This window comes from Pleurodeles waltl, chromosome 8, assembly GCF_031143425.1.
Source record: "Pleurodeles waltl isolate 20211129_DDA chromosome 8, aPleWal1.hap1.20221129, whole genome shotgun sequence".
NCBI classification, from domain to species: domain Eukaryota; kingdom Metazoa; phylum Chordata; class Amphibia; order Caudata; family Salamandridae; genus Pleurodeles; species Pleurodeles waltl.
Genome location: NC_090447.1, coordinates 421,264,651 through 421,290,936, shown reverse-complemented (window position 1 = coordinate 421,290,936; position 26,286 = coordinate 421,264,651). Strand labels below are relative to the sequence as shown.

At 45.1% G+C, this 26,286-nt stretch overlaps 1 protein-coding gene across 1 annotated transcript in view; it reads right to left on the bottom strand.

Moving 5' to 3' along the window:
• Positions 1 to 3,822: 3,822 nt before the first annotated feature.
• TUBGCP5 (tubulin gamma complex component 5) overlaps positions 3,823 to 26,286 on the bottom strand; it is a 326,919-nt gene continuing 304,455 nt past the window's right edge. Inside the window, exons 22-23 of the mRNA XM_069204290.1 lie at positions 25,373 to 25,473; positions 3,823 to 4,095 (exon numbers count right to left, since the gene is read on the bottom strand). Of these exons, the coding sequence (XP_069060391.1) occupies positions 4,049 to 4,095; positions 25,373 to 25,473 (148 nt within the window). The 3' untranslated portion in view covers positions 3,823 to 4,048. The remainder of the gene's footprint in view (positions 4,096 to 25,372; positions 25,474 to 26,286) is intronic.

Genomic DNA, 26,286 nt, shown 5'->3' with positions numbered 1-26,286 from the left:
TCAGGTGAGCACTAAAGAGGCACAGTTGAGTCCAATCCTCACACAGGGTCGGACGGAAATGTGCCACTTGCACTTTGGCCAAAGTTTGAAGCTCAAAGTCACAGGTGTACAAGAAATAGGTGACACTACTGTTAAAACACAAAAAGCTCAGAATCTTAGTATGTGTCATGTACATAATAATAAGTATAGTTGGCATATGGGACACCTAAAATGACCTCTGGCATAGCTTCCTGGTGTTGAGGGCTGTAACATATCCAGTTCTGGGACGAAACCAAAACTACATAGTGCCTGTGGGAAAAATGTTGGATACATTTTAATACCTGCTGAAAGTTGAGGAATATGTGAGAAGATCGCGCTATAAGAAATACAGTATGTAGGAAGTTGGCCTGGTATGTGGTGGACACATATGATGTTTGCAGCTTTTACCAGGTCCAGGCAACCCGTATTAGTGAATGAAGACTGTCTAGGAAGCCAGGGCTCTCTAGTGGTAGCTGTGGTGAGCAGCCAAAACATATCTAGGAGGAGTGTAAAGCACTTGCAATACCACAGCAATCACACAACAACTTAAACCTGAAGGAAAAAGAAACCACACAGTGTTACAAAAATAAAGGTACTTTATTACTGTAGCACTGAACTATATTACTTATAGGTAGTCCCACAGCTGTAGGTAAGTACACACACTATATATGTGTGTGTGTGTGTGTGTGTATATATATATATATACACACACACACACACACACACACACACACACACACACACACACACACACACACACACACACACACTAATAGTTAGGAATTAGCATAAGAAACAACAAGCATTAGTAAAAATTAGTGAAAAATAGCTAGGACCCTAGGGGAGGGCCAAACCAAGCAGCAGAGGACAGACTGTCATTGTAAAGATCAAGTGCTAGAGGCCAGGTCTACTTGGAGCCTGAAGATCCCTTGAAGAAAGAGTCAACAAGCCTTGGTTGTTGCAAGAGTCGCAGTGCACAGGGGTACTGTCCTGCAAGGAGAGGCAAGGGCTCACAGTCTCCCAAGTTGGACAGAAGGTAGAGAGGACCAAGGGGACAACTCAGACCCACCACCTGTGTTGGAGATTCTTCCTGGAGCCGGATGGCAGAAGATCCCAGCAGCTGCTCGTCGTCATAGAAGACTGCAGTTGCAAGGGAGTGACTACATCACTCCAATTGAGATTCCTTCTTGCTTCTTTGGTGCAGCTGAAATCTTGCTGATGCAAGAGGATGGACAGCCGTAGAAATGTTGCAAATGCTGGAAGGAGCCAGTAAAACAATGTTGCAAGGCGAGGTCGTCTCTGGAGTTGAGGCTTGTTTGGTTCCTGTGAAGTCCAGCAGCGGTTCCTGTGTCTAGGAGCAGAGGAGGTCATTGCAGAGGAGTCTTGCAGACTAACAGGGGAGCTTGGTCACTCAGCAGGGTGATCACCTATCAGAGGTGGTCACTGATGTCAGTCACCTATCCTGACCAACCAGATGCTCTCAGGGGCCTCTGCACATCTTGTTTTCAAGATGGCAGAATCGAATGGCCACCTAAAGGAGCTCTGGGCACCACCCCTGGGGTGGTGATTGACAGGGGAGTGGTCACTTCCCTCTCTTTTGTGTGCTTTCCCACCAGAGCAGGGACCCGGGGTCCCTGGACTGGTGCACACCTGATTATGCAAGGAGGGCACCAAATGTGCCCTTCAAAGCAAGCCGGTGGCACATCCAGCCGTGTAACACCTATTTCCAAGGGAGAGGGTGTTGCCTCCCACTACCACACTTAGTCCTTTGTTCTCACTTCCCCTCCATGAGCTGGTCAAGCAGCAGGAGGGCAGAAACCTGTCTGAGGGGCTGCCCACAAACCCTGAAGACTGGTAGGAGCAATATTAGAGGGTCCTCTAAGGAGCCCCCAGAGTGCACGGAATCATGCCACCAATACTGGCATTAGTATTGGGGTATTATTCTGACATATTTGACACCAAACATGCCTCAGTTCGTAGTTACCATTATATAGCTGGACCACAGGCACACGGATAAAATGGCTCCCCCACACTTACGAAGTCCAATGCACTGGAACTGAAGTTCATAGGGGCACCTCAGCTCATGCAAGGGTGCCTTTCCACACAGGGATCTGCAACCTGCCCCCTGGGCTAGGAGGGCCTACCATAGAGGTGACTTACAGTGACCAGCAGTGAAAGGGTGCCTGCAGGCTGCAATGGCAGGCTTGCAGAGACAGATTGCATGAGCTCCCATGGGTGGTATAATACATGGTGCAGCCCATGGGGGACCCCTGGTGTATCAATGCCCTGGGTACCTACGTACCATAAACTAGGAACTTACAGGGCTAAACCAGTATTCCAATTGTGGGGTGTAAAAGGTACCAAAGCAACCAAATTTAGAGGCAAGAGCACAATCACTGGGGTCCTGGTTAGAAGGATCCCTGTGAAAACAGTCTAAACGCAAAGATAAACAGGAAAAAGGTGAGGGTAACCATGCCAAAAATAGTGGCTTTTCTACAAAGTAGTTGAAGTTTCCATACAACTCTGGGTCAATAGTCGATGCACTGTTTTCCCTGATGTGACACTTCCTATAAGCCTCCTCTAACCCATTCCTTTTTCACTGATAGAATTCTGATTGATGCACAAAGCAATTAGAGAACAAGATAACCACATTGCTCTGTAATTAAATGGTAATTGCTATATTTTGTGTAGGAAATCGAAGTAGAAAGAATGCACTCTGAGATTTTCAAACTTATGTCTATTGAAAATGTGTGCTTTAGTGAACCCATGCGTGAATGCTTTTCTTGAAGATGTATCACAGCTCTTCCCCTTCGCCAATCCTCATTGTTTGTCATGTGTGATCGTAATTTTCTCACACGAAGAAAGCCTGCCTAGTCGGATATTCTGTACTTGATTCTTGGTCTATCTTTGTGAAGACAAATTAGTGCTTTGCAGCACCAGAGATGCTGCCACGGATGCTCCACAAACGCGTATTTTTGCTAATAAAAAGATACAATGTGTACAATAGCTTTTACCTATAAAAAGACAGGTATCGATGCCAGGTTGGGAGCCATTACCAGGCTCACAGAGCATTGCTGAAAGCTATGAGTTGTTGTCTATCACAAAGGACCTCTGAGAATCTGTCATAAGATACTATAGGGGTCATTATGACCTTGGCGGTCGGCGGTAGCGGTAACCACCATGCGGCCGCACTTCCGTGGCCCCTATTACGACATCCCCGCTTTGCACCAAGTTTGCGCCCGCCGGCCCAGCGGGGATGAGGCCGCAACATAGGAGCCGGCTACTAATGGAGCCGGCGGTGTTGCGGCCGTGCGACGGGTGTAGTTGCACCCGTCGCGCTTTTCACTGTCTGCTATGCAGACAGTGAAAAGCTGGGCGGGGCCCTGTTAGGGGGCCCCTGCACTGCCCATGCCACTGGCATGGGCAGTGCAGGGGCCCCCCAGGGGCCCCAGGACACCCCTTACCGCCAGCCTCTTCCTGGCGGTGCAAACCGCCAGAAACAGGCTGGCGGTAGGGGTGTCATAATCCCCAGGGCAGCGCTGCCCTGGCGGATTATCACCGCCGGGAAACCGCCGGCCCCGGCGGTGCGACCGCGGCGCTTCCGCCGCGGTCGTAATAGGGCAGGAAGCACCACCAGCCTGTTGGTGGTGCTTCTGTCATTTTAGCCCTGGCGGTCTCGGACCGCCAGGGTCAAAATGACCACCTATGTCTGATAATTCAAACATAGAAACAAATCTACAACACCTATACCATGAAAGTGAATAATGTAAATAACTTGATTTATGTAAAGAAAAATGGCCCAGCCACTAATATAAAAGTTTATTTTAAATACACTATTTACAGTGATACTTATAACATCTCTTGTAGTTTTAAATATAGTACAAAACACATCATAATTGAATTGCAACATTGTACACCTTTCTGCAGTGAAAACAGTATGAGAACGTAAAACTCGCTATTCGTTCACACAGCGTGTCATGTAAACATCCGATAGTATGCCCATCAGTAAATAATACAAATATAAGTGTTGCTAACAGTGCTCCATGCCAGCCATTAGGGACAATGCGAGTGATTCCACTACAAGGAAGAAAAATGAAGAGAAAACATTACCATCTTTACATTTAGATAGTTACTCTTGAATGTTTTAAATCAATGTTATTACTTATTTGCTAAATTTAAATCAGAAATAATCAACAAAAAAGCCATTCAATCACATAAGGCAATCTATTAATTGAATTTGCACATTTTATTACAACGTGTGGCGGTAACAGTCTCATCCTAGCGCACCAGATTTGCCATTCTTTGTTGCTATCAAGATGATCCCACCAATAACTTTTCAAATTAACAAAAACAAATTTAAAAACAAAACTACCTGTAACAAGTTTGGGGAGAAAATAAAGTATAAGTTACTCACAATAACATATGTTCTCCCAGATGAGCAGGTCCCGTTAGCAAAGGACTGCACCATTTTGCAAACTGTAGGGTGTTTTACATCTGTGCTTCCCTGCTCTTGAGTTAATAATTTCTGACCAACCTGGCTTGATTTTCTGCTCAGACTCTAACGGTATTCCACAATAACTGTGACATTGCTAACATCTCCGCTGACACCCTGTAGCAGAATTGTCAACTTTGCTGGAATTGGAAGTCCACACTATGTGTGCCTTGTTTCTTAAAAGGAGAATAGTGGTCTCACCATGCAATGGAACAACTGAATATTGGGAGCAGCAAATTATCACGATTACACCTTAATCCCATAAACTACTGGTCAGTTTGAGGGTGCAACAGAGTCTTTGGACTAGGAGAGAGTCTCATTCCCCAAAGGACCATGAGTTCCTGGGTATATCAGAGCCTTTTTCTCTCATTAAAACAAGCAGTGCAGTACCAGTGATACAAGACGTCACCTAAGAAGCAATCAAAGTAATGGACGTTTGAATTCTAGGAGAGGAACCGCCTTTAGTGATTAATATATTTTGTTATGTCTAGTTCTAGGTAGAATTAAAGACTCTCTCTAATATTGAGTGTTATCTTGAGATCAGTAGACTGCTTTGAACAAAGGAAGGGCTTTCAATTTGCTGGTTAATGTGGCAATCCAATAGTATCCTAAGAAGGAGCAAATAACGATGAGTATGAATGACCACCTTGTATAAGGCCAATAACTTACTAAATCTGCAAGCTGTGATAACTGCAACTAGAATAATAACTAGAATGACTTACAAACCAAAAGCAAAACATCAAGATGGTCAGCCGAAATATATAAAATAAATGTCAAACAAACTAGAGTCTCGCCTATCACAACATTATTTCAACCTATTACAGACACCCCAAGTGAGGCAAAAATGTATATATGACTCAGAGTGCACACCTAGTTACAAAACAGCATAACACTCTACACAGTGACGATTTTATAACAATGAGGAGAAATAAGACATCAAAGATGGAGATTACAGGGGGGAATGCTTCTGAGGTGAGGCTTATAGGGGGGGTGGTTAGAGCTGGATGGCAGAGATGCAGATGAGGTAGGGGTAGTAGTGGAAGATGGGGACAGCCATAGTTGCACTAATACGGAAACCAGATTTTAATTATAGGTCAATATCAATGATAACAAAGGACAGAATCATTTAACAGGATAGTATCAACAAGAACAGATCAAAAACAAAAATGATACATGAAAATCAGGAATGAAGTATTCCTGGAATACATTTATCAGACCTGAATAAAGTGGATACTGGAGCCATCATATTTGCCACTCAATAACAAACAGTGACATTACTAACTGTTGATGTAGACATCACCTTTAACAGAGTTAGATGGGGTTCCCTCAAGACTGTTGCTTAAAAATGGGCTTTGAGAAAAATATACTTATATTATAAATGGTTGTACTGCAGCATGAGCACAAGAATGTGGGGGTTAGAATGGGATTGCCACCATCCATAAATGTAAATACACATAGAACTCAACGCAAAAACTTAGTGGAATGAATAATCGAGAGATTGTATGTTGCTCTTATGCCGAAAACCTACGCTATTTCAAAAATGTTGTTTATCTTATTACCTATCTTGGAAAACATAGCATTGGAACTGGACAGGAGTAACCCAATCATGTAACTTGCAGGACTCACTTATCCATAGTGATATGCTTCCAGTTCACCAGGAACCCTGAAGAGGTCCTCTGTCCTCTTCAAAAGCATTGTGTTCTCGTCACCCCCAATTAATAGGTCTGCAGGAGCAGTCTGCATTGTACTGATTTGCTCACTGCCTTTAGTTGCTTTCATGCACTTTGCTGGGTGAAAATATTGGTGATGTATTTGTGAGGGCAACATTTATTGAAATAAAGTGAAGGCTTTGACACCTCCATTTGTGTTGCTGCTGGTGGAAACATCAGGTTGGCAAAGGCAGCCCCGGGGAAAGTGTGAACTCTACTTCCTTTGAAACTTTCAATAAACTCTCCGATCTATCTAATGGCCTTACTGAGGTTTGCTATGTCGAGGGCCTGGAGATATCCAGAAAAGCCAGTTGATCTCTCATGCTTAAGTACTGACAGGACTACCTCTTTACCCAAAGACAGTATTGCTGCCTCCAGCTATTTTCTGGTTCATTCTATGTGCATGGTTAGATGTCTGCTTTTCATCCCTGCTCATAAAAGCAAGTGCCCTCTGCATATATATGCACAACCAGGCATTTTACAAATTGTCATGAGGTTTGTTGTTCCTGGGCTAATGAAATCTACAACTAACCACCTTTTATAAATTTTTCTGTATCTAAAAGTAGTTCATGGAGTAACACAAATAACCGCGCAACGCACGATTCTTTCAAAGGGCTAGTTTAAGTATACACAGGGACAACAAACACAATTATTCAAACGTATAAGCATATGTTATAATCAATGTCTTCACTACAGAAAGCAAAACTTATTTTTCTGATAGCCTGAAGAATTATCTTTCGCACTCACACAAATGTAATTAGTGAGCTCACAATGTATGCATACGCATTTGAAACAGCTGCATGAATTTAACCAAGGGATGCAGGTGCTGAGGCAAAGCAGCCTTAAGGAGAGGTAGTCAGTGCGTCCCCTGAGGGCGACCTCTAAAGTGAGACAAAGGGAGTCCCAGAGACCGCCCCTCCCAACAACCACCTGCAGGTGGGTGCACTCCAGCGGCAGCCGGCAGCTTTAGGAGGGAGGGGGGAAGGCGGGAAGCGCGCACACACACTCATTCTTTAACACACACACACACACACGCACATCTATTAACAACACTCCTAACATTCAAACATGAACGCACGCACAAAACATTCATTTTAAAAGTTCACACACACTGATTCTTACGCACATCCATTAACACTCATAACATTCAAACATGCAAGCAAGCAAGCACCAAACATTAATTTTAAAACATCACACACACAGATTCTTTCACACATGCACGCACATCCATTAACAATCATAACATTCAAACATGCACGCACCAAACATTCATTTTAAAAGATCACACACACTCATTCATTCTTTCACACACACACACGCACGCACATCCATTAACAACATGCATAACATTCAAACATGCACGCACACACCATTCATTTTAAAACATCATACACACACACTTACCTACAGCCTCGAGGTCCCAGGAGGGTTGGGACTGCTGCCTTCCCTCATTGGCTGATTCCAGGTCAGCCAATGATGGAAGGCAGCAGTCCCAGCCTCGTCACAGAGTGGGATGGGGTCAGTGAGACTGCTGACCTCACCCCACTCTGTGACGAAGTGTCACTGATTGACACTCACCCTGGGTGCTTTAGGGCCTAAATCTGAAGCGCCCAGGTCGAAGTCAATGGTTGACTCTTTCCTCGTCACCCAGGGGAGGGCCTCGAGGCACCTTTGCTGAGCCGAGGAGGTCATGCCCTTAGGAGCTGTGACCTCAGCCCAGCAAAGTTCAGCTCAGGCAGCCAGAAGTCTGCGCAAATCGCGCATGTCTCACTCCTGGCTGTGTCAGCTGAAAATGAAGTGTCCTTCAGGCCACCTTTGTTCAGCCTGACAGACACTTTTCATGAGGGGCAAAAGGAGGGGGGGCGTGGCCCTTCCGCCCTAAAGGACGGGCCTCCCCAGTGCACTCACTCACTTTCCACCTGGAGGGATTTCTACCCCAGGGAGGGTGCTGCCTGCGCTGTGAAAGAGCAGCTGCTTTAAGCAGCCACTCCACCTTTCACTACTGCACAGAGGGCAGGACTTTACATGTAATAGGATGCACTGTCTCTTTTGTGTCTCATTAACAGTGTGTTGTGGCGCAAACAGGGACAGTGTGCCCTAAGTATAATACATACCTGGCAAGTAGGCACACAGCATTCAATGCTTTAAAGGCAAGGCTACCACAGGCTAAAATGTTATGATCCCTGGCAGGGAATCACATACGTTAGTTAAAGTCTTCATGACAGCCACATTCAACCTAACTCGTTTAGGTAAGCTGCACCTTCAGAAACTTTAAGTCATGTGCCCATCTTCACAGGCTGCTTTATTCACAGCAGAAAAAAGTGGGGTGATTACAAAGTCATAACATTTCAAAGTGTTTTTTATTCACTTTCTGCCTTGCAATCTTTCCCAAATTAATATAATTGATGGGAATAAAAGGACTAAACAAAGCATGGGTGGCACCAAATAGAAAAACAGCTGTTTGACACGATCAGGGTGCCAGATGGAGGGCCATGCTCCAAGTGTTTTTTTCCGTTAGCAGTAGGCTGATTCAATAGAGTCTACAAAGTGAAAGCCCAAAAGGGAGGGCATGTTGTGGCTCTTGGTTGGCATTTCAACTTGTCTTTGTGATGCTGCTCACTCCCCACCTAATCCGTGTCAAAGTGACTGCATTAGTACCTCTATCCTGAAAAGACACAAAAACCGGTGTACTCGAGGCAGAGGAGTAGGTACAAAGCCTTATTAGGTCGAAGCCATCTGCTGTCTGGTTGCAAAGCCATATTGGGGACATGCTAAAAGCTTCCCTAGGAATGCATTCTGCTCATTGCTTACCAATGGCTTTGTGTTTTGTAACCCACATTTGTTTGCTTTCTATTTGCTGGCTTTATTTGTGTTAGGCTGTCCAGCATGTCCTGTCCCTCCCATGGAGCACAGCTTGTTTACCACCTTTCTGACTCCTTGTATTCTTCCATAGAGCAGTTCAGGAGAGTATATGTGTTTTCAGTTGTCTCCCACATGCTGGTTCACAGCAGTAAGCGTGCTGTATTTCTCTGAAAAGGTTTCATGTCTCCTTTATCTATGCTAGACTGATTCTACTTATCTCTACCACCCATGACACAGGAGCTGGTAGTGGGGCAGTTGTGAGTGGTGAAACAACCCCCACCACCCCAACCATGCTGTATTTCAGAAGTGAATGAGCGATAAACAGACATTTCAATTTCGTTTTTATCTTGTCACATTTACTGCCCATTCAAATACAGAGGTCAACTGTTAGGCTCTGTCATCCCAGGGAGCTTGATGTTTACTTTCCTTCCTCTGATTTCAAAGTGAGAAACTTATGTGACAATCTTGCTGGGCACTGGGCCCTAAAAGAAAAGGTTATTTATTTCTAGTGAAAAATGAAATGTAAAAGCAAGTAAATTAAGTGTACAAATATTTCAGAATATATCAGAATTCGTAAAGCCCAAATCAAGCAAATGTTTTGTAAATCTGAAGTGTGGCGGTAACCAATATTTTAATATGATTACAACAGATCAATGCACTAGGTGATGCAGATTTCAAAACACAGTTTCTGTGCTGTATAGTTTATCAGTAAAACTGTATGTCTGTGCAAATGTAATGTAATGGTAATCTCACTGAAAATGTGTGGTCTGTAATGAAAGTGCGCTACCACACTATACATACTCCACTCTCTGCCCCTTGACTCTATGACACTACTCCACTCTAAGCCACTCTACTCCACAGCACTTTACTCCACTGTACACTGCTACGTTCCTCTCCATGACATGGTACTCATGACCACTCCATTAAATTACACTCTACTCTACAACACTTCACTCTATGCTCAACCCTACAACACTATTCCATTCTATGGCATGCCACTCTCTTCTATGCCACTCACTTTCAGCCACGCTGAACAGTAGTCACACTGGTGTACCGCATGGCTAAAACACATAGCTGTTGGACAGGCAAGATGTACTGGCTTTGCCAATGCTGGTTTCAAATGTTCTGGTTCAAGGTGCCTTTTTGCTGTATTATAAACTACACTGTCTCCACATTTCGGCACTGCATATTGTCTTCCACTTTTGCCTGGACACTTCCATTTAAATTGTCAAGGGAGGGAGGAATAACTATTTTTGATGTGCTTGTCAAAATAGGCTGTTAGGAAGCCTTTGATAGGCAGCAAAAAGTACTAGTGGTGTCCCATTGTCCACCATCTTTAGGAATGAATATATATATATATTTCAGCAGATTTCTCAGCTCCAATTTCTTAATAACCGTTGCTACAGAGAAGGCAGAGGACCATGGAAGTCTACATCAGTAAAAGTGGCCAACAGTATGTTTTTTAGAAGGTTAAAAAAAAGCCAATTTTTCTTTAGACCATGCATAGAAGGTGGTGTAAGCTTCATTGTGGTCTGAACAGTGAAAGATTTCCCCACTTAAAAGGCAATAAATAGGCTCCTGCACTTTAAATCCCTCCCTCTCTCTCTTTCTCTCTCTCTCTCTGCAGTAGTTTTGCAGAGGGATTCTCCTTTACTGCACTGTCTCCTTTACTGGATCAGATATAAAGGGTCTATTAAGAACAGTATGAGCTGATACTGCAGACACTGAAAAGGAAGACCCTTCCACTAAACCTAGTATTGAAAGTGGAGTAGTGCGGGCAGCACCAGCTGAATTCATGGCTTGATTCACATTTATTTTAGACAGCCAACGACTATGTAAGGGCCCAATGATTAAACATGCCACTTGACTGGGTGATGACCTGCGTCCTTTAAGGAGAAGCCCCTTAGTGTTCAAACCTAGACCAAAGAAACTCTTCATTTAGAACCATGTTTATCACATAACAAAAGGATCATATACTTTTTGTAGTTGATAGTTATGATTTTCACATCCACTGAAGATGTGTTGAAGGCTAGGAGTAGATGATGCCTTACCTTTAACATTTGTAACATAGTTGAATGGAATTAACCACCTAGCATTGGAGGAGGGAACATCTTTCTAACAAATGCTTCTCAGTTGAAGAATAACAAGGTTAAGTGGGTGCTGATCAGTGTTTATAAGTGGAGGATGATCGTGACTATTTATGTTGCTTACCAATGTCCAAAGAAGAATAGATCCCCGCTGCATTTGCACAGCTACAGATGGGAGAATCAACCCAGCATTCTTAGTCTTTGTAGTGCAGGCCAAAGAAGAAAATTGGTTACTTACCTGTAACTATAGTTCTTCAGCATTGGTATCTTTCAAAGATTCAATGCTTGAATCATCCCCGTCGTCGAGATGGGAGCCTCACAGTAACTTTAAATATCAATAGCAGTAAGTGTATCACACTAGGCCCCGATGGCCCAAACAGGCACTGTTACAGCCTATCGATGTTCTTTTATAAAAAAGAACCAAACAAGCGTCAGCACCCTCTAGAACACTCCCCACAGAGGCCGTTTCCCTCAGATTTTCTAGTACGAGTGTGCAGTTGATAGTTTTATGATTAAGGGGTGCCTCTGAGAGGGGGAGGGTGGGTCACATGTGAATCTATGAAAGATGGAGAACTATAGTTACGGGTAAGTAACCAATTTTCTTCTCCAGTACTGGATCTTTCATAGATTCACATGCTTTAATTAGAGTAGCGAGCAATAATATTGTTTAAACTAGCCATAACATCCATAATAGGTATGATACTACAATCAGCCAATATTAGAAAGAAATATACATATGTATTGAGAATAATAACAACCATAATAATAAAAATAATAACAATAACATTAGACAAGTATAGATCACATACCAGAGAGGCTCACCTAAATAGAATAGATGTCTCAACACTGCTTGCCCAACAGCTGTGTCCGTCTTGTTCATCTCATCGAGGCAGTAGTGCTTTGTAAAAGTATGCTGGCTGGACCATGTTGCTGCCCTGCAATTGTGTTGCAAGGGCACTCCAGTGAAGAACGTCGCTGATGTGGCTACCACCCTGGTAGAGTGGGCTTTAACTTTATTGTGAAGCGACTTTCCTGCTTGGGCATGATAAAATTGTATTGCCAGACCAATCCACCTGGCAATGGTCTGCTTAGATATCGCAGAGCCCTTTCTGCCATCTCCAAAAGCTACAAATAGCTTGTCCGATTTCCGAATGCTCAGTGTTCTTTGAAGAAAGAACTTTAAACATCTCTTTACATCCAGCGAATGCAGTGCTTTATCTGAAACCGTTTGTGAGTTAGGAAAAAACGTTTTTAAGACCATTGGCTCATTTAAATGGAAGTTTGAGGTGACCTTTGGTATATATTTAGGACTGGTTCGAAGTATCACCCCATTTGGAGTGAACTGAAGAAAAGGTTCTTTGATGGTGAAGGCCTGTAGGTCACTCACCCTTTTTGCTGATGTGAGAGCCAGTAAAAGTGATGTCTTCCAAGAGGAATTTGAACTCTGACCTGTGGATTGGTTCGAAAGGAGGCTTCATGAGTTGTCCCAACACTATGTTAAGGGACCATAGCGGTGGAGGTTTGCGCACTGGTGGAAACATTCTAAAAAGGCCCTTGAGGAATTGTTACACAATCCTGGCAGAATATAGTGAGGAGGTGTGTTGAGAGCAGCGGTGTCTATTTGGTGGTGTCAGCTCTGGCCAATATTTCTCTACATTCCGATGAAATGTTAAAGGTGGAATATTCACTGAATTCAGGAGCCAGGCAGATAAGTGTAGAGATGAAGGATCCGGATGCCTGATCTAGCCCTGGTGCATAGTCAGTAGGGTTGGTGTCTGTCTGAGTAGAACATGTGGTTGATCCGAATACAAAAGGAGTTCTGTGAACCAAATCTGCCTGGGCCACCTTGGTGCTACTAGAAGGCGACGACATCCCTCGGTTTTCATTTTGTTGATCACTCTGGGGATGATAGGAATCGTGGGAAAAGCGCAGGCATAGATTCTGGACCATCTCATCAAAAACGCATTTCCCGGCTTGGCTCGTGCAGAGATGGCTGCCAACTAAAGGAGCTCCACGGCTCCTAAACGCCTAAAATCCGACATAATCAGATAGCCTCCCGCACAGCCAACAAAGGGGAAAAAAAAGCAGAGTCGCCAGGATCTTGGAGACCTGGGTGGATCGTGCCTGGGGCCCTAGAAGTGCGATCACCGTCAGCAGTGGGCCGCATGTGTAATCTGATCGGGTTGGGAGCTGAAGACAGGGCTTGCCCGATTGGAGATTGAGGAAACCCAGGAGCTGGGCCTGCGCTCGAGTCAGGGACCTGTGCCCTGAGCCCTGGGTCGAGATACGAGGCTGGAGAGGCCTGGGCCGTGGCCCTACAGGACTGACGGTGGGTGCGCTGGCTCGTATGCGCATACTGGCTCACCGGCAAGAGAGGGCCTGGGAGGTGAATGCGGCTAGCCGCCCAATGATTGGAGGCCTCCGGAGGCTGAGACTGAGAAAGGGGGACAGCCCGCACTGGCATGTAGTGGGCGGAAGGGCAGAGACAAGGGGATCCGGCGTAGAGAAGGGCCTAGCAATAAGAGGATGCAACAGTGCGCAAGACGATAAGTAAAAGCAGACAGAACTGGGCTGCCCAGGGCTGTGGCTGCGAATGTGATGAAGGTCCTGGTCCTTGAGGAAACGGGTTCGTGTGGACTCACAGGAAGATGACTAGTGGACTAACGATGGGGAGAAGAGGAGGTGAAGGGGCGAGACATCGGTTGTAGCCTAGATCTAGATGCGAGTGGGCAGGACTGTGGGGCCTCGGTGGACAGAAGAGCCAGCAGGCAATGTAGCTGGGACCAGTGGAGTCGGTTGGTGAAGCCCCGACCACCTGGACGCAGAAAGACTAGCCACTACACCAGGACTGTAGAAGGGGGGCTGCCAAAAGGCGATAGTTATCGTAAGGTGGGCTCACCACCCCTGTAAAGATCAAGATGAAGCCAAAGGGCCAGGCCCCCCACACAGTCCAACAAAATGGACAAATATGCAGTACAAAAGCAATCTCCCACACCTAACGGTTCAGAGAAGAACATGCCAGAGGAAGGAGAACCTTCACTGAAGGCCATCATGGCGGTGATATCGGACTTAAAAAGCATGCTAGAGCCCAAACTAGATGCTGTGACGGTGAATGTCTCCTTGCGAGCAGACCTCCCAAAAAATGCGGAATCAGGCATTGAGATATTGCAAACTGCTTCCAAGAAACTTGAAGATCAAGAGCAATGCCTCACGAAGCATGCTGGAGTGCTAGCCGCCAGACTGGAAGATCAAGAAGGGCTAGCACGAAGAAAGAACATCAGGGTCGTTGGAGTTCCGGAGGGGACAGAAGGGCCTAGTGTAGATCTATTTCTGTAGGACCTCATTGTCAACATGCTTCGCCCAAAGCGCCTATCCAAATTCTTTTCTGTAGAAAGGGTGCATAGGGTACCGATTCCTCCACCGAAACCACGGCCCCCCCCCCTTGAGAACAATCATAGCAAGAATTTTCAATCATAGAGACTGTGATGCTATCCTACAAGCTGCCTGTACGCACGGCGATGTACGCCTCGATAACGCCACTGTGCGTTTTTTTTCCCCAGACTTTACCCTCCAGGTGCAAAAACAAAGACGCAGCTTTGATGAAGTCAAGAAAGCTCTCCAACCGAAAGAACTAAAATATATGATGCTCTTCCCGGCAAAGCTACGAGTTCTAGCAGAAGGCAGATCATGGTTTTTCACATCCCCCAGATGAGGCGTGGGACTGGATAGCGGGATGGTGCCCGGTGGACCTACGAAACAGGAGAGGCGAGCCAAGAGGACGACTAGGGGCGCAGAAACCGAAAAGGCCCCCAGAGAGTGAACTGGTCCATTCTGATACTGGGGCTAGGGAAGGGACTTGAACTAAGCTGACACCACAGAGTGAAATCGGAGGGAGGTGATTTTCTCTGCCTTCTAACAGTAAGTCCTATATCGAACAAATACACATTGATGTATAGATCAGTGATAAAGAGTAAATACACATCCACTCTTCTAAGGAGTGGAGGTGAGAGACTTTGATATTGCAATTGGTATGTGGGAGGCTTTCCATACTAAAGCTGACTCTAGGATATGAGAATATTCGATACAGTATAGGAGCCGTCTCTGTGGAGCCACCAACCCTTATCGCATCTATGTTACAGTTGGGGCTATAGGCACTCTGCAAGTTTTGGGGGTGGGCACTTTTAGGCCTACTGGGCAGGGCAGCAGGGAGGGAGGGGTATGGTTAGGTTGTGCAAGGGCACACTACATTGAGGCCCAATGTAAACGTTTACGTATTTTGCTCACTACATACACTGCAGGAATGGATCAGGGGACTCCAAGGAGACGGGAGGAAGGGAGGGTGGTCGTGAGAGATCGGGCAGTTGCAGACCCGAAGACTCAACCAGGCACATACTGACGATAGTTAGGGCCCCAGCCCCTGAAGGTCATGACGTGGAACGTCAATGACCTGGGCAATAGAATTAAACTGACATTGATCCTACAATTTCTCCGTAGCCATGCACCAGATGTGGCCCTCATTCAAGAAACGCATCTGCAGGGAAACCACTGCAAGGCATTAGACCGCATGGGTTCCTACTTGGGGCACATGCAGGACTCACTACTAGCTCCAGAGGAGTGGGTATTTTAGTTAAAAGGTCGACACCCTTAAAACCAGGGCTGGTGAAGACGGAAAGACAAACTGGGGAGATTCAGGGCGATAACTGGGATCTGGAATGGGCAGACACTGAATTTCTGTTCGGTGTACATACCACCAAAATTACATGCTGACACCCTACCAACACTGGGGGACGTACTGCTGGAACTGCCCCGGCACCCTTATCCTGGGAGGAGACATGAACAACACCATGGACCCGACTCTAGATAGGCTATCTGGGGGTAAAGGAAGGGGTGGAACTGGGAACCTGTCGACCTTTGCCAACTCGATTGGCCTGAAAGACCTCTGGGGAGCCCATAACCCACATCAGAGGCAATATACATTTCTGTCTGCACCACACAAAAGTTTCTCACGTATCGACTATTTGTTTACACAACACATGGGAGTGGGATGGTTTAGGGACATGCCACAGCTCGCACGTGGTGTGTCAGATCATTCCCCGGTGGTAGCCACTCTCGTTGCTACTGTTAAAGTCGCAGGATTATGGCCCAGAATAGACCCCTGGTATCTCAAGGAAGGAGACTTCCCTGACAAGTTACACAAAGGGGCTAAGAGATATTTTGAGGACAACCTGGGAAGTATGACCTCGGAAGGTATACTCTGGGAGGCCTTCAAAACAGTCATTAGGGGACAAGCGCAGACATTAATAGGGGGTCTTAAGAAGGAGCGTTGTCTCCAATGTGAAACTCTAGAAGGCGAGGTCAGTAGGTTGGAGGCCCAAATTCTAGCTGGGGGATCGATACAGCTGCACCAATGTCATTGTATCCTAATTAAACAACAAGAGCTGAGGGACTTAGTGGAAAATAAGGCACAAGCACGCGCCCTGGCCATGCAGCTACATCTGTACGACGTAGGGGACAAGGCAAATAAACTACTGGCTTGGCTAGAAAAGCGAGACCGGGATAGGAGTCGGGTAACGGGGATTACAGACGACACGGGCTAGCGATGCACTGCAGGAGATGATATAGCAGAGGATTTTGCCACATACTACGAGCGCGTCTATTCTGCAAAGACAGACAAGACATAGGAGGACTGCTTGGAACTCCTTTGAGGTCTCCAGCTGGTGGAGCTCCGAGCGGACAACAGAGAAACACTAGACCAAGATATAACGGTAGAAGAAGTTCGGGGTTATCATGGAGATTAGGTCGGGGAAAGCGGTGGGCCCCAATGGGCTATCGGTAAAGCTCTACAAATGTATGGCAAATATTGTAGCGCCGCATGTGTTGGCAATGTTCCAAGTAGCTAAGTCAGCAGGTCTCTTGCCTCTAAATTAAAGGTTAGCAACTATTGTCGTAATACATAGAGGGGGTAAGCCACCCACAGAGTGGGGCTCAGACAGGCCTATAACGCTGTTGAACCTGGAAGTTAAAGTACAGGCTAAAATTATAGTGAACAGACTTTGCCCACTAATGGATTACCTGATCAATCGTGACCAAATGGGTTTTCTGCAGCACAGAAACAATGGACTAAATTTATGGCGCCTATACAGGATCCTACATGAGACTGGTACCCCCGGGACAGAGGAGGCGTCATTGCTCACGCTAGACACGAGGATGGCCTTTGACAGCATAGAATGGGCCTACCTTAGGGCAGTCCTAACAAGACGGGGCTTTGGCCCACAATTATGCACTTGGATCCAGCTGTTGTACAGCTACCCCGCAAGCGAGAGTCAACGGGGTGACGTCTCGCGCGTTTGCCTTATACAGGGGCAAGAGACAGGTTTGCCCATTGTCCCCATGGCTGTTTGCCCTGGCACGAGAGCAGTTAGCCACCTGGGTGCGACAGGACCCTCTAGTATGGGGTATTCCAGAAGATGGGGAGTGGGAAGCAAGGATCTCCCTGTATGCGGATGACATGCTTCTATATGTAACGAAACCCCGTTGATCCATACCCAGATTGCTGCACATTTTCCAGCTTTTTGGAACATATTCAGGGTATCAAATAAATTGGGAAAAGTCAAAGTTTTACCCATTAACCGGAGGAGAGTTGAGCATCCAGGCAGAATGCGTGGCCCCGCCTGGAGAGGGAGGGATTCTCCTACTTGGGAGATTATGTCACAAGGCACCCTGAGGAATTTTTATAAAAGGAACCTATACCCACAGCTAGACCGTCTCTACGGAGATGTGTTGGACTGGTGCAGGCTACCGCTCTCTCTGATGGGTCGCGCTGCTCTTTTTAAAATGGTGTCCCTCCCCCGGCTACTATACATGCTCCAGAAGGCTCCCTATAAAATACCACAGACCCTCTTTGCCCAAGTCAATAAAGAGCTGTGCACGTTGCTGTGGGATGGAGGCAGTCCTCGAATAGCACTACGTAAGCTGCAGAAAGATGTGTTTGAGGGGAGGCTAGCGATATCTAACATACAAGCATATTATTGGGCAGCGCAGTCCGTTTCGGTGAACGGGCGGGCATTCGCGGAAAGGGATGAGCCGGCATACAGAGAGGATAGAGCGGCCATGGGACAGGGAGGGAACTTATCAGTGCTCTATGAGAGGAAAAGAGGGCCGGCTCCCGAGCCACACGGAGTCAGTGATACGTGCATGGAGAGAGGCTTCCAGGTACCTAGGTTGGTAGGACAGACTCACAGACATGACCCCTCCCTGGACTAGCAACCAACTTAGCAAACTGTGTGGTTTGAGCGGGCTCTGTCGTTGGGGTCTAATAGGAATAGACCATCTGGGGGAGATATGGAGGGCTGGGACTCTGGATTCCCTAGAGGACCTCAAGAAGGAATACATAATTGGGACAAAGATAGACTTCCAATACCTTCAACTGAAACATGCGCTAAAGAAACATATACAGGTAGGGGAACAACTCCCAGAGTCTACTCCACTTGAAGACCAGCTGTTATCGGAGCAGATGCCGGAGAAAGCAATCTCCCTGACTTAAAAAACAAAACTTATGAATAATGTCCCAGAGCCTGGTCGGTCACTACGACAGGCTTGGGAGGGTGATTTTGGAGAAACATAAGAGGAGGACTGGCTAGAGGCCCTACAGAGCCCACATGTGGTGGGAATCAGGGCTCGATCCGTCTAATACAACTCAGAATCCTACATAGATCATACTACTCTAGCTCCTTGTTATTTCGTATGGGCCAAAGTGAATCAGCATTGTGTAAGAGGGGGTGTGGGATGGAGGGCTCCTTTTTTCATATCTTGTGGAGCTGCCCGCGTATACAAGACTTCTGGCAACAAGTGGTCTGCACCATGTCTAAAGTTATGGGCCTGACAATTCTGCTGGAGGCCCGTTGGTTAATCCTGCAGATAGCAGCCAAAGAGAGGTGGCAGCAATGTCAGAGGATGTGGTTAATGCTGGCGGCAGGGGCAGCTAAAAGAGATATAGCGAGGGAATGGTGTAAGACCGCAACACCAGAGATACAAGAATGGGAAAATAACTTGGACTGGTGCCAGCGAGCAGAACAGTTGATTTATTTGAGCCGGGGGTGCCCCCAAAAGAATAACAAAATCTGGTCTCAATGTAAGGCGTATAGTAACAGATGAAAAGCCGAAGCCACTGGGGAGGGCATAGGAAAGGAACAGGGACTTATCAATCATTGTTCCAGAGGTGAGCCATAGCTTATAGCATAGCTCGCTGAAGGGAAAAGGGCATAAATTCACACTGCGATATTGTATAGTTGATACAGTGCCGACTGATCTGTAACTGTGAGGCATGATGTGACCCTCTGCAAACCTTTATGTAAATGTACTATGATGAGCAATTGTTGATTCCAATAAAAATAATTTTAAAAAAATGAATAAATAAAAAATGCATTTTCCTACAACCCTTTCTGGTGATGCCAGCTTGCTTAATATGGGCATTTCCTGTTCTTGTATGTGGCAAAAAGATCTAAATTCGGCTTGCCCATTTCTGGAAAAGTTGGTCGAGAACCTGTTGGTCGAGTTCCCACTCGTGATACAGGATGAATGTCCTGCTCAAAGCGTCCGCTAAGAGATTGGCTGCCCTGGCCCATTCCCATATGCTCTGAGCTTGACGTGAGAGCTGAAAGGACTTTGTGCCGCCCTGTTTGTTCAGGTAAAACATAATTGTGGTATTGTCCATTCTGATGAGAATTTTTGAGTTTCGGCTTCTTGGTAAGAAGGCCTTCAGCGCCAGATCTATTGCTTTGTGCCCCAGTTGGTTTACATGAAGCTGTTTATGTCCAGTTGCCACTTATCCGGAGATCTTGAAGGTGGGCACCCCAACACTCGAGTGACGCATCTGTCATTATGTATTGCGCCACTTGTTGATGAAAAGAAAGGCCCTTGGATGAGTTGGTCTGTTTTGCCCACCAAGACATGGCAGTTCTCATTTCTGGAGTGATGAGAATTCAATCGTCGAAGGAGCCATTCACTTGGAGCCACTGAGAGTCTAGTTGCTCCTGTAGAGGTCCCATGTGCAGTCGGCAATTTGGGATCAGTGGAATACATGAAGAGATCATTCCCACACATTATTTGTAATTACGAACCGAAACAAACGTTTTTACTGATGGGTTTTGAGCCATGCTGGATAAGTTTTGTTGCCTCTCCTGAGATGGAAATGATTTGCTTTGGATAGTATCCAGAATTGCTCCTAAGAAATTCAGCCTCTGTGTGAGATGGAAGTGTGACTTGCGATAATTAATGGCAAGACCTAGAGTTTTTAACAACCAGAGGCAAGTGGCTGTGTGGTCGAACACTTGCGTCTTTGTGGATGGCTTCATGAGCCAGTCGTCCAGATATGGAAAGACTTGTATGCCCAGCTGGCGTAGGTGAGGTGCTTCTGGCGCTAGCAGTTTGGTAAAAATTCTGGGGGCTGACTTTAATCTGAATGGGAGGACATGAAACTGTAGATGCATACCAGCTACCCTGAACCTGAGAAATTTCCAATGGTTTTGATGTATTAGGATATGGAAGTACGCATCCTGGAGGTCTAGAGAGGTCATGTGATCTCCTGTGTTCAATAGGCATAGAATGTCCTGAAGCGTTACCATACAAAATGTCTTTTTTCAGAAACTTGTTTAAGGACCTCAAACCTAGGATGGGACGCCAATCCCCCGAGGGCTTTTTTACTAGAAAAAAAGCGGAAATAAAATCCCTGGTTCCTGTGCAGTTTTGGAACAAGTTCTATTATCCGTTTGTGTGACATCACATATACTTCCCTGAGGAGGTGTTTTAACATTGGAGGTGGTGGTCCTGACGGAGGGGTGTTTGGAGGCTTCTGAATGAATTCAGGAGTATGTCCCCTGGATACTATATCTAGTACCCACTTGTCTGAAGTAATCCCGAACAACTGAGAGATGTGGTAAGCGATGCGGCCTCCAATCTTTGAAACAGAGGTGGGGTTGGGTAGCTGGTATGAAAGCCCGGTCATTGTTTTCTACCAGTGTCTCTGCCACGGGTAGCGGTTCTTCCACTCGTGGGGTGTCTATAGGCAGCTGTAGGTGGTACTCGATATTGTTGCTGGTGTTGTCTGTACTGCTGCCGAAAACCTGTCTGAGCCGTTTGGTATTGTGGTCTATATGCTTGAAAACCACCACGAAAGGAGTAACTTCCTCTTCCTCTCGCTCCCTGAAATGGTTGCTTTTTGTACTGCAACAAACCCAGGGAAAAGGCTGTGTCTATATCCGCCTTTATGGACTGTAACATGTCATCCACATGCTTGCCAAAGAGACTTTCCCCATCATATGCTATGTCAAGTATTCTACTTTGAACCTCTGGCCTAAAAGTAGAAGACTTCAGCCAGTCTTGTCTTTGCAAGACCCCAGCCCCTGCCAGTTGTGTCTAAATCCCTTTAGTGAGATATCAATCGCACAATTGATCACTTCGGCTGTGATCCGCTCTCCTTGCAACACTTTCTTTCCCTCTAGTTTAGCATCCTCTGGCAAGAGGTCAATGTAAGAGGACGTCTGCCCACATTTGGTGATCATATCTGCCTAAAATGGCTAACGAGTTGGCAGCTTTGACTGTTATTGCTGCTATTGAAGAGAAACTTTTCCCTATGTTGTCCAGCTGGCATCCTTCCCTATCTGGCGGAGATGTTATTGGTGTTGAAGGGTTTTTCGAGCGGCGTTGTGCCGCTTGAGATACCACAAAATCCGGCTTTGGTTGCATAATTAAACAAGCTGGAGTATCCTCCGGGGCTTTATACTTTTTCTCCAAACGCAGGATTTGGGAAGGTATTGTAGCTGGATTTTTCATTGCCTTCAATCCTTCCTGCCATATGAAGTCCACTATAGGGATAGCTCTTACTGAAGTTTTTGTTGGCTTCTTAAAGTCATACAGGAAACAATCAGTTTCCTTAGAAAGAATGGGCAGTTCAAAACGTTTAGCCGCTCTTTACATCAAATGATGGAATCCCCCTATGTTCTCTGGGGGTGAATCCACCGGTCCTTCTGCGGGTGGTGATGGCGTAGGGTTCAGATATTCTTCCCACTAACTAGGAGTATTTTTAGGTATTTCTCCCTCTTCACTTTCTTCTTCTGTGGATTGAGGGTTATCCTGAGGTGGCTGTACGAAAGGGATGTTTGTATCCGGTTTGGGTGGTGTCCCTGGATTGCTAGGGAGAGGAGTGCATAGTCCCCCTTGTAAGTTATGCTGCTGAGTGATCAGAGCCGCTGGTAGTGAGGGCGGAAACCTTCTGTAGTAGTCCTGCAACATACTCTGGAGATCTGTCACCAAAGGCCTTGGTATAGGGACAGAGGTGTCTGTGTTCTTATAAATGGAATATGACGGATCCGGTTGGACCCTGGCTGAGGAATAGCTGTCCTGATACTGATCCTCACCATGGTTATCCAGGTCCTGACATTTGACGTTAAGCTGATACGGACTGTTGGCTACTCCAAACATTCCATCATCTTGAGAGAATACATCATCGTCGTCATCTAATAAGTGTTGAGGAGGATACGGTAACACCTTGCTTGGGGAGGTATGCATTGGTAGGATTGGAGATGTCTTATTTCCTTGCGTTAATAAAGAGAGAGGAAGAAACTTTGCCGTTCCTGAAGTATGCATGGTAAGATCACTCAGACGTTGCTCTCCCTGCTGTGTCCGCCGTGGACGGTTGTGTCGTCGACGAGGATGTCGTTGATGAAGATATTGTGGATGGTGCATCGTTGATGACGTGGGAGTCTTTGTTGGTTTGTCTCTCGCCGATGATATCCTCGTCATCGACTGTGCCCTTTTGCATATTCTAGATGTGATGATCGTCGAAGAAAGCGGCGACGACATAGCTATCATAGGGGACACTGCCGTGGTGAACGTCGACGTTATCATCATCGTTGTTACTGTAGACGTGGTCGTCAACAGTGATGTCGTTGACAAGCCTTTTCTGTCAGAGTCTGAAGAGTATTTTCCCGTTTTTTTCTTTTGCGACAGAGAGGCACTTTTTGGAGGTGCCTTTTTTCCCCTAAAGGTGTTTGTAGGCTATGAGTGAACCTTTTTTAAGGGCTTTACCCGGGTGTAATGATGAGGCAGAGCTCCCTTGGCCTTTCCAGAGAAAGGTGTTTCGATTTTTTTTAAACTTTCCTCTGAGGTTCTGCAAAAAGTTTCTCTTCACATTTAGGCCTTTATAGGGGCTGAGAAGTCTGCGAGGAGGCTTCACTCTCTTCAGAAGAAGGGTATTGCATGGCCTTCTGCTTTTGGAGCATAACAAAGTCTACCCTCCCTGTCTTTCAGGGTTTTATGACCGAAGGTGCAACAAATCTTACAATCTCTCACCTTATGGTCTGGATGCAGGCAGTATATGCATGTCTTGTGGGAGTCATCAATATGAAGTTTTTTTCTCCCACAACTGTCACAATCTCTGAAAAGTCCTTTATTAGTTGGCTGGAACATCCTGCCCCTGGAAAACCAAATTATCTGAGAAAATAGTCCTGTCAGAAAAAGAAACTGAGCAGAGCTCAGGGAGACTCCCTTCACATGACGTGCGGTAGAAATATCTGTGGGAAGTGTTCTAGAGGGTGCTGACGCTTGAATGGTTGTATTTCAAGTTTTTTTTTTTTTTATATAAAAACAACATAGATAGGCTATAACAGTGCCTGTTTGGGCCAATAGGTCCTAGTGTGATACACTTACTGCTATTTATATATATAGAATTAACGTGCGGCTCCCACCTCGACGACAGGGATGATTCAAGCATGTGAAGCTATGAAAGATCCAACTCTGGAGAAGACCAAGGTCCCCCCATCCCTAATGGATACAAGTTGCATTTTTATACACAAATCAAGAGTTGCTCTCAGTCCCCAGATACTACTTTCAGAAGGGGATAGTGCTGAAATGTAAATATGGCAATATACTTAAAGCAGGGCAGATTAAAAAAAATACAACCATGAGTATTCTGAAGAAAAGATTAGCATCTATTGCAAGAAAAAAATAAACTGGTGTCACAAGCAGTACCAACATTGGGAGAAAACAATTGTAGGGTGATGTCCCCAATTACGCGGATCTACTTTGGCACCACAATTAATCCATACAGGAAGACTGAAAATGTGCTAGGTTAAGTCTTGCCCTTGGAGTATACTTTCTACACCATGAATCTTAGAAAAATGTATTAATTACAAGAAAAATTGATTTCCAAATAAGACAATGGATTAACCTGAGAACGGCTATGGATTAAGTCTGGTTTGGAAGCTAGATAAGTTAATTTCATCTTTGCAATACAGGAATTTCGTCAGTTTTAGGTACAATACTTTTTAAATAGTTAAGTACTGATGAGTCTGCACCACCTTTTTGATTGCTAATAACTTTGGTCAAGTTTGAACTATCAGCAAGAAATAAACCAAAAAAGTCTAAGTGTGCAATACTGATCTTGTAAACTTTCAGCCAGATTGATGTAGAAAGACAAATGTTATTTGAGTGATTTCAAAATGTGCCACTCTCCTTCATATTCCCTCAGGACAGTTTAGCAAAATGATAGATTACAAGCCACCAGACAAATGTACACCACAGCCGATATGCAGAGGTCATCGCTGCTTCTGATTTGCTGAAAATCTGTCCATGATTTCTTTCCAAATATTCTCAAAATAAATAAGCTGGATTAATTGGATTTAATGTTTGTCGGCATATGCATTATGTTTGAGTATTACCTCCATTTAATGTACGTGCAATACCTCCAGCAGTCACATCATTAATATCATCAGTGGAGTCATTGGGGGCATTAAGGCTGCACAGATAATCATAACTGGGGAATTTCAACATTATATTTTTGGATCATAACCATTTTTGTGAGTCCAGCACATGTATTTCGGTTGGAAAACGCAAACATAAAAACTAAATGCACTACTACAACAGATAACAATGACAGTTGACAAGGAAATGTAACACAAACACATAATTAAAATGAACTCATCTGACAGGTCAAGAACTACATAAAGTTCTTGATAAACATTGTTCCAGGAAGGGGTGTACACATGAACCATCAATTATCAATGTTTGTTGGGATAATGAAACACACTAGGGTAAATCAAATATGCTAATTAAATACCCATTGGAGGGCTCGGGACTGCAAACAAGTCAGTAATGGAAAATATACTTAAAAGAGTAAAATATTGCAACGAGAAGTAGTTTATACTTACTGTGTGGAAAAGATCCTCGACAGACAGCCTTGTTTAGCACTTTCACGAGGAACTTGTGACAGTTTATGAAATCGGACTCCATTTTTTCAATTGACTCCATCCTGAAAATAGTAATGAAAAGTTTTGACACGTCATTTTCCATATGTCTTCTTTGTTTGTATTCAAAAAGTTCTATTTCTGTTTTACTGTAATTAGCCATATAGTTTACATCATAAACTAATTTTATCAAATACAGAAAGACGAAATGCTACTAAATCAACACTTCTGAGTTTTGGGCATGTGAGACCTACAGCTCCCTGTATGCCTGCTCGGCCCTCTCTGCCATTTTATAATAATAGAAGTTCCTTTTGTAAGCAGTCAAGTAACAAAACCATTTTATCTGCTTTTTGCTTTATACATAGTTGCCAAGGTTTCAGATTGCTATGTGTGACATTTTCATAATTTGTGTAATTATGAGTGACATTTCAATTACTAAGAGTGACACTTTCTCATGAGCAAAATCAAGCAACAAAGGGAATGGAAACACAGACTTACTAGTACAAAAATCATTGATTATAGTTGAACGGTTGACCGCCCTGAGGTTCAGTGTGCCGCCTGTGGCTACCTGAGTTTAATTCAGTTGCATGGTTCGGTGCGTCTTGCTGAGCTCATGCTTTCTTAAAGATGATTGTGTTAACAGTCAAGAATTCCCATACTGTTGAAATCCCCTCAGAAGGAATTTTCAGATGATTCTGGTGCTGGAAATTATAGAAACACCTACACAGAGGTCATGCATTTGCCTATTCAGAATGATTCTCTGGCATTTAGACTGCTCAAAGCCCAGCCGCTGAAAGTTCATGGTCAGTGACACTGGGGTGGCACTATTTGCCCATAAGATACTCAGAAACAGGGAAGATGCCACCCCAAAAATAACT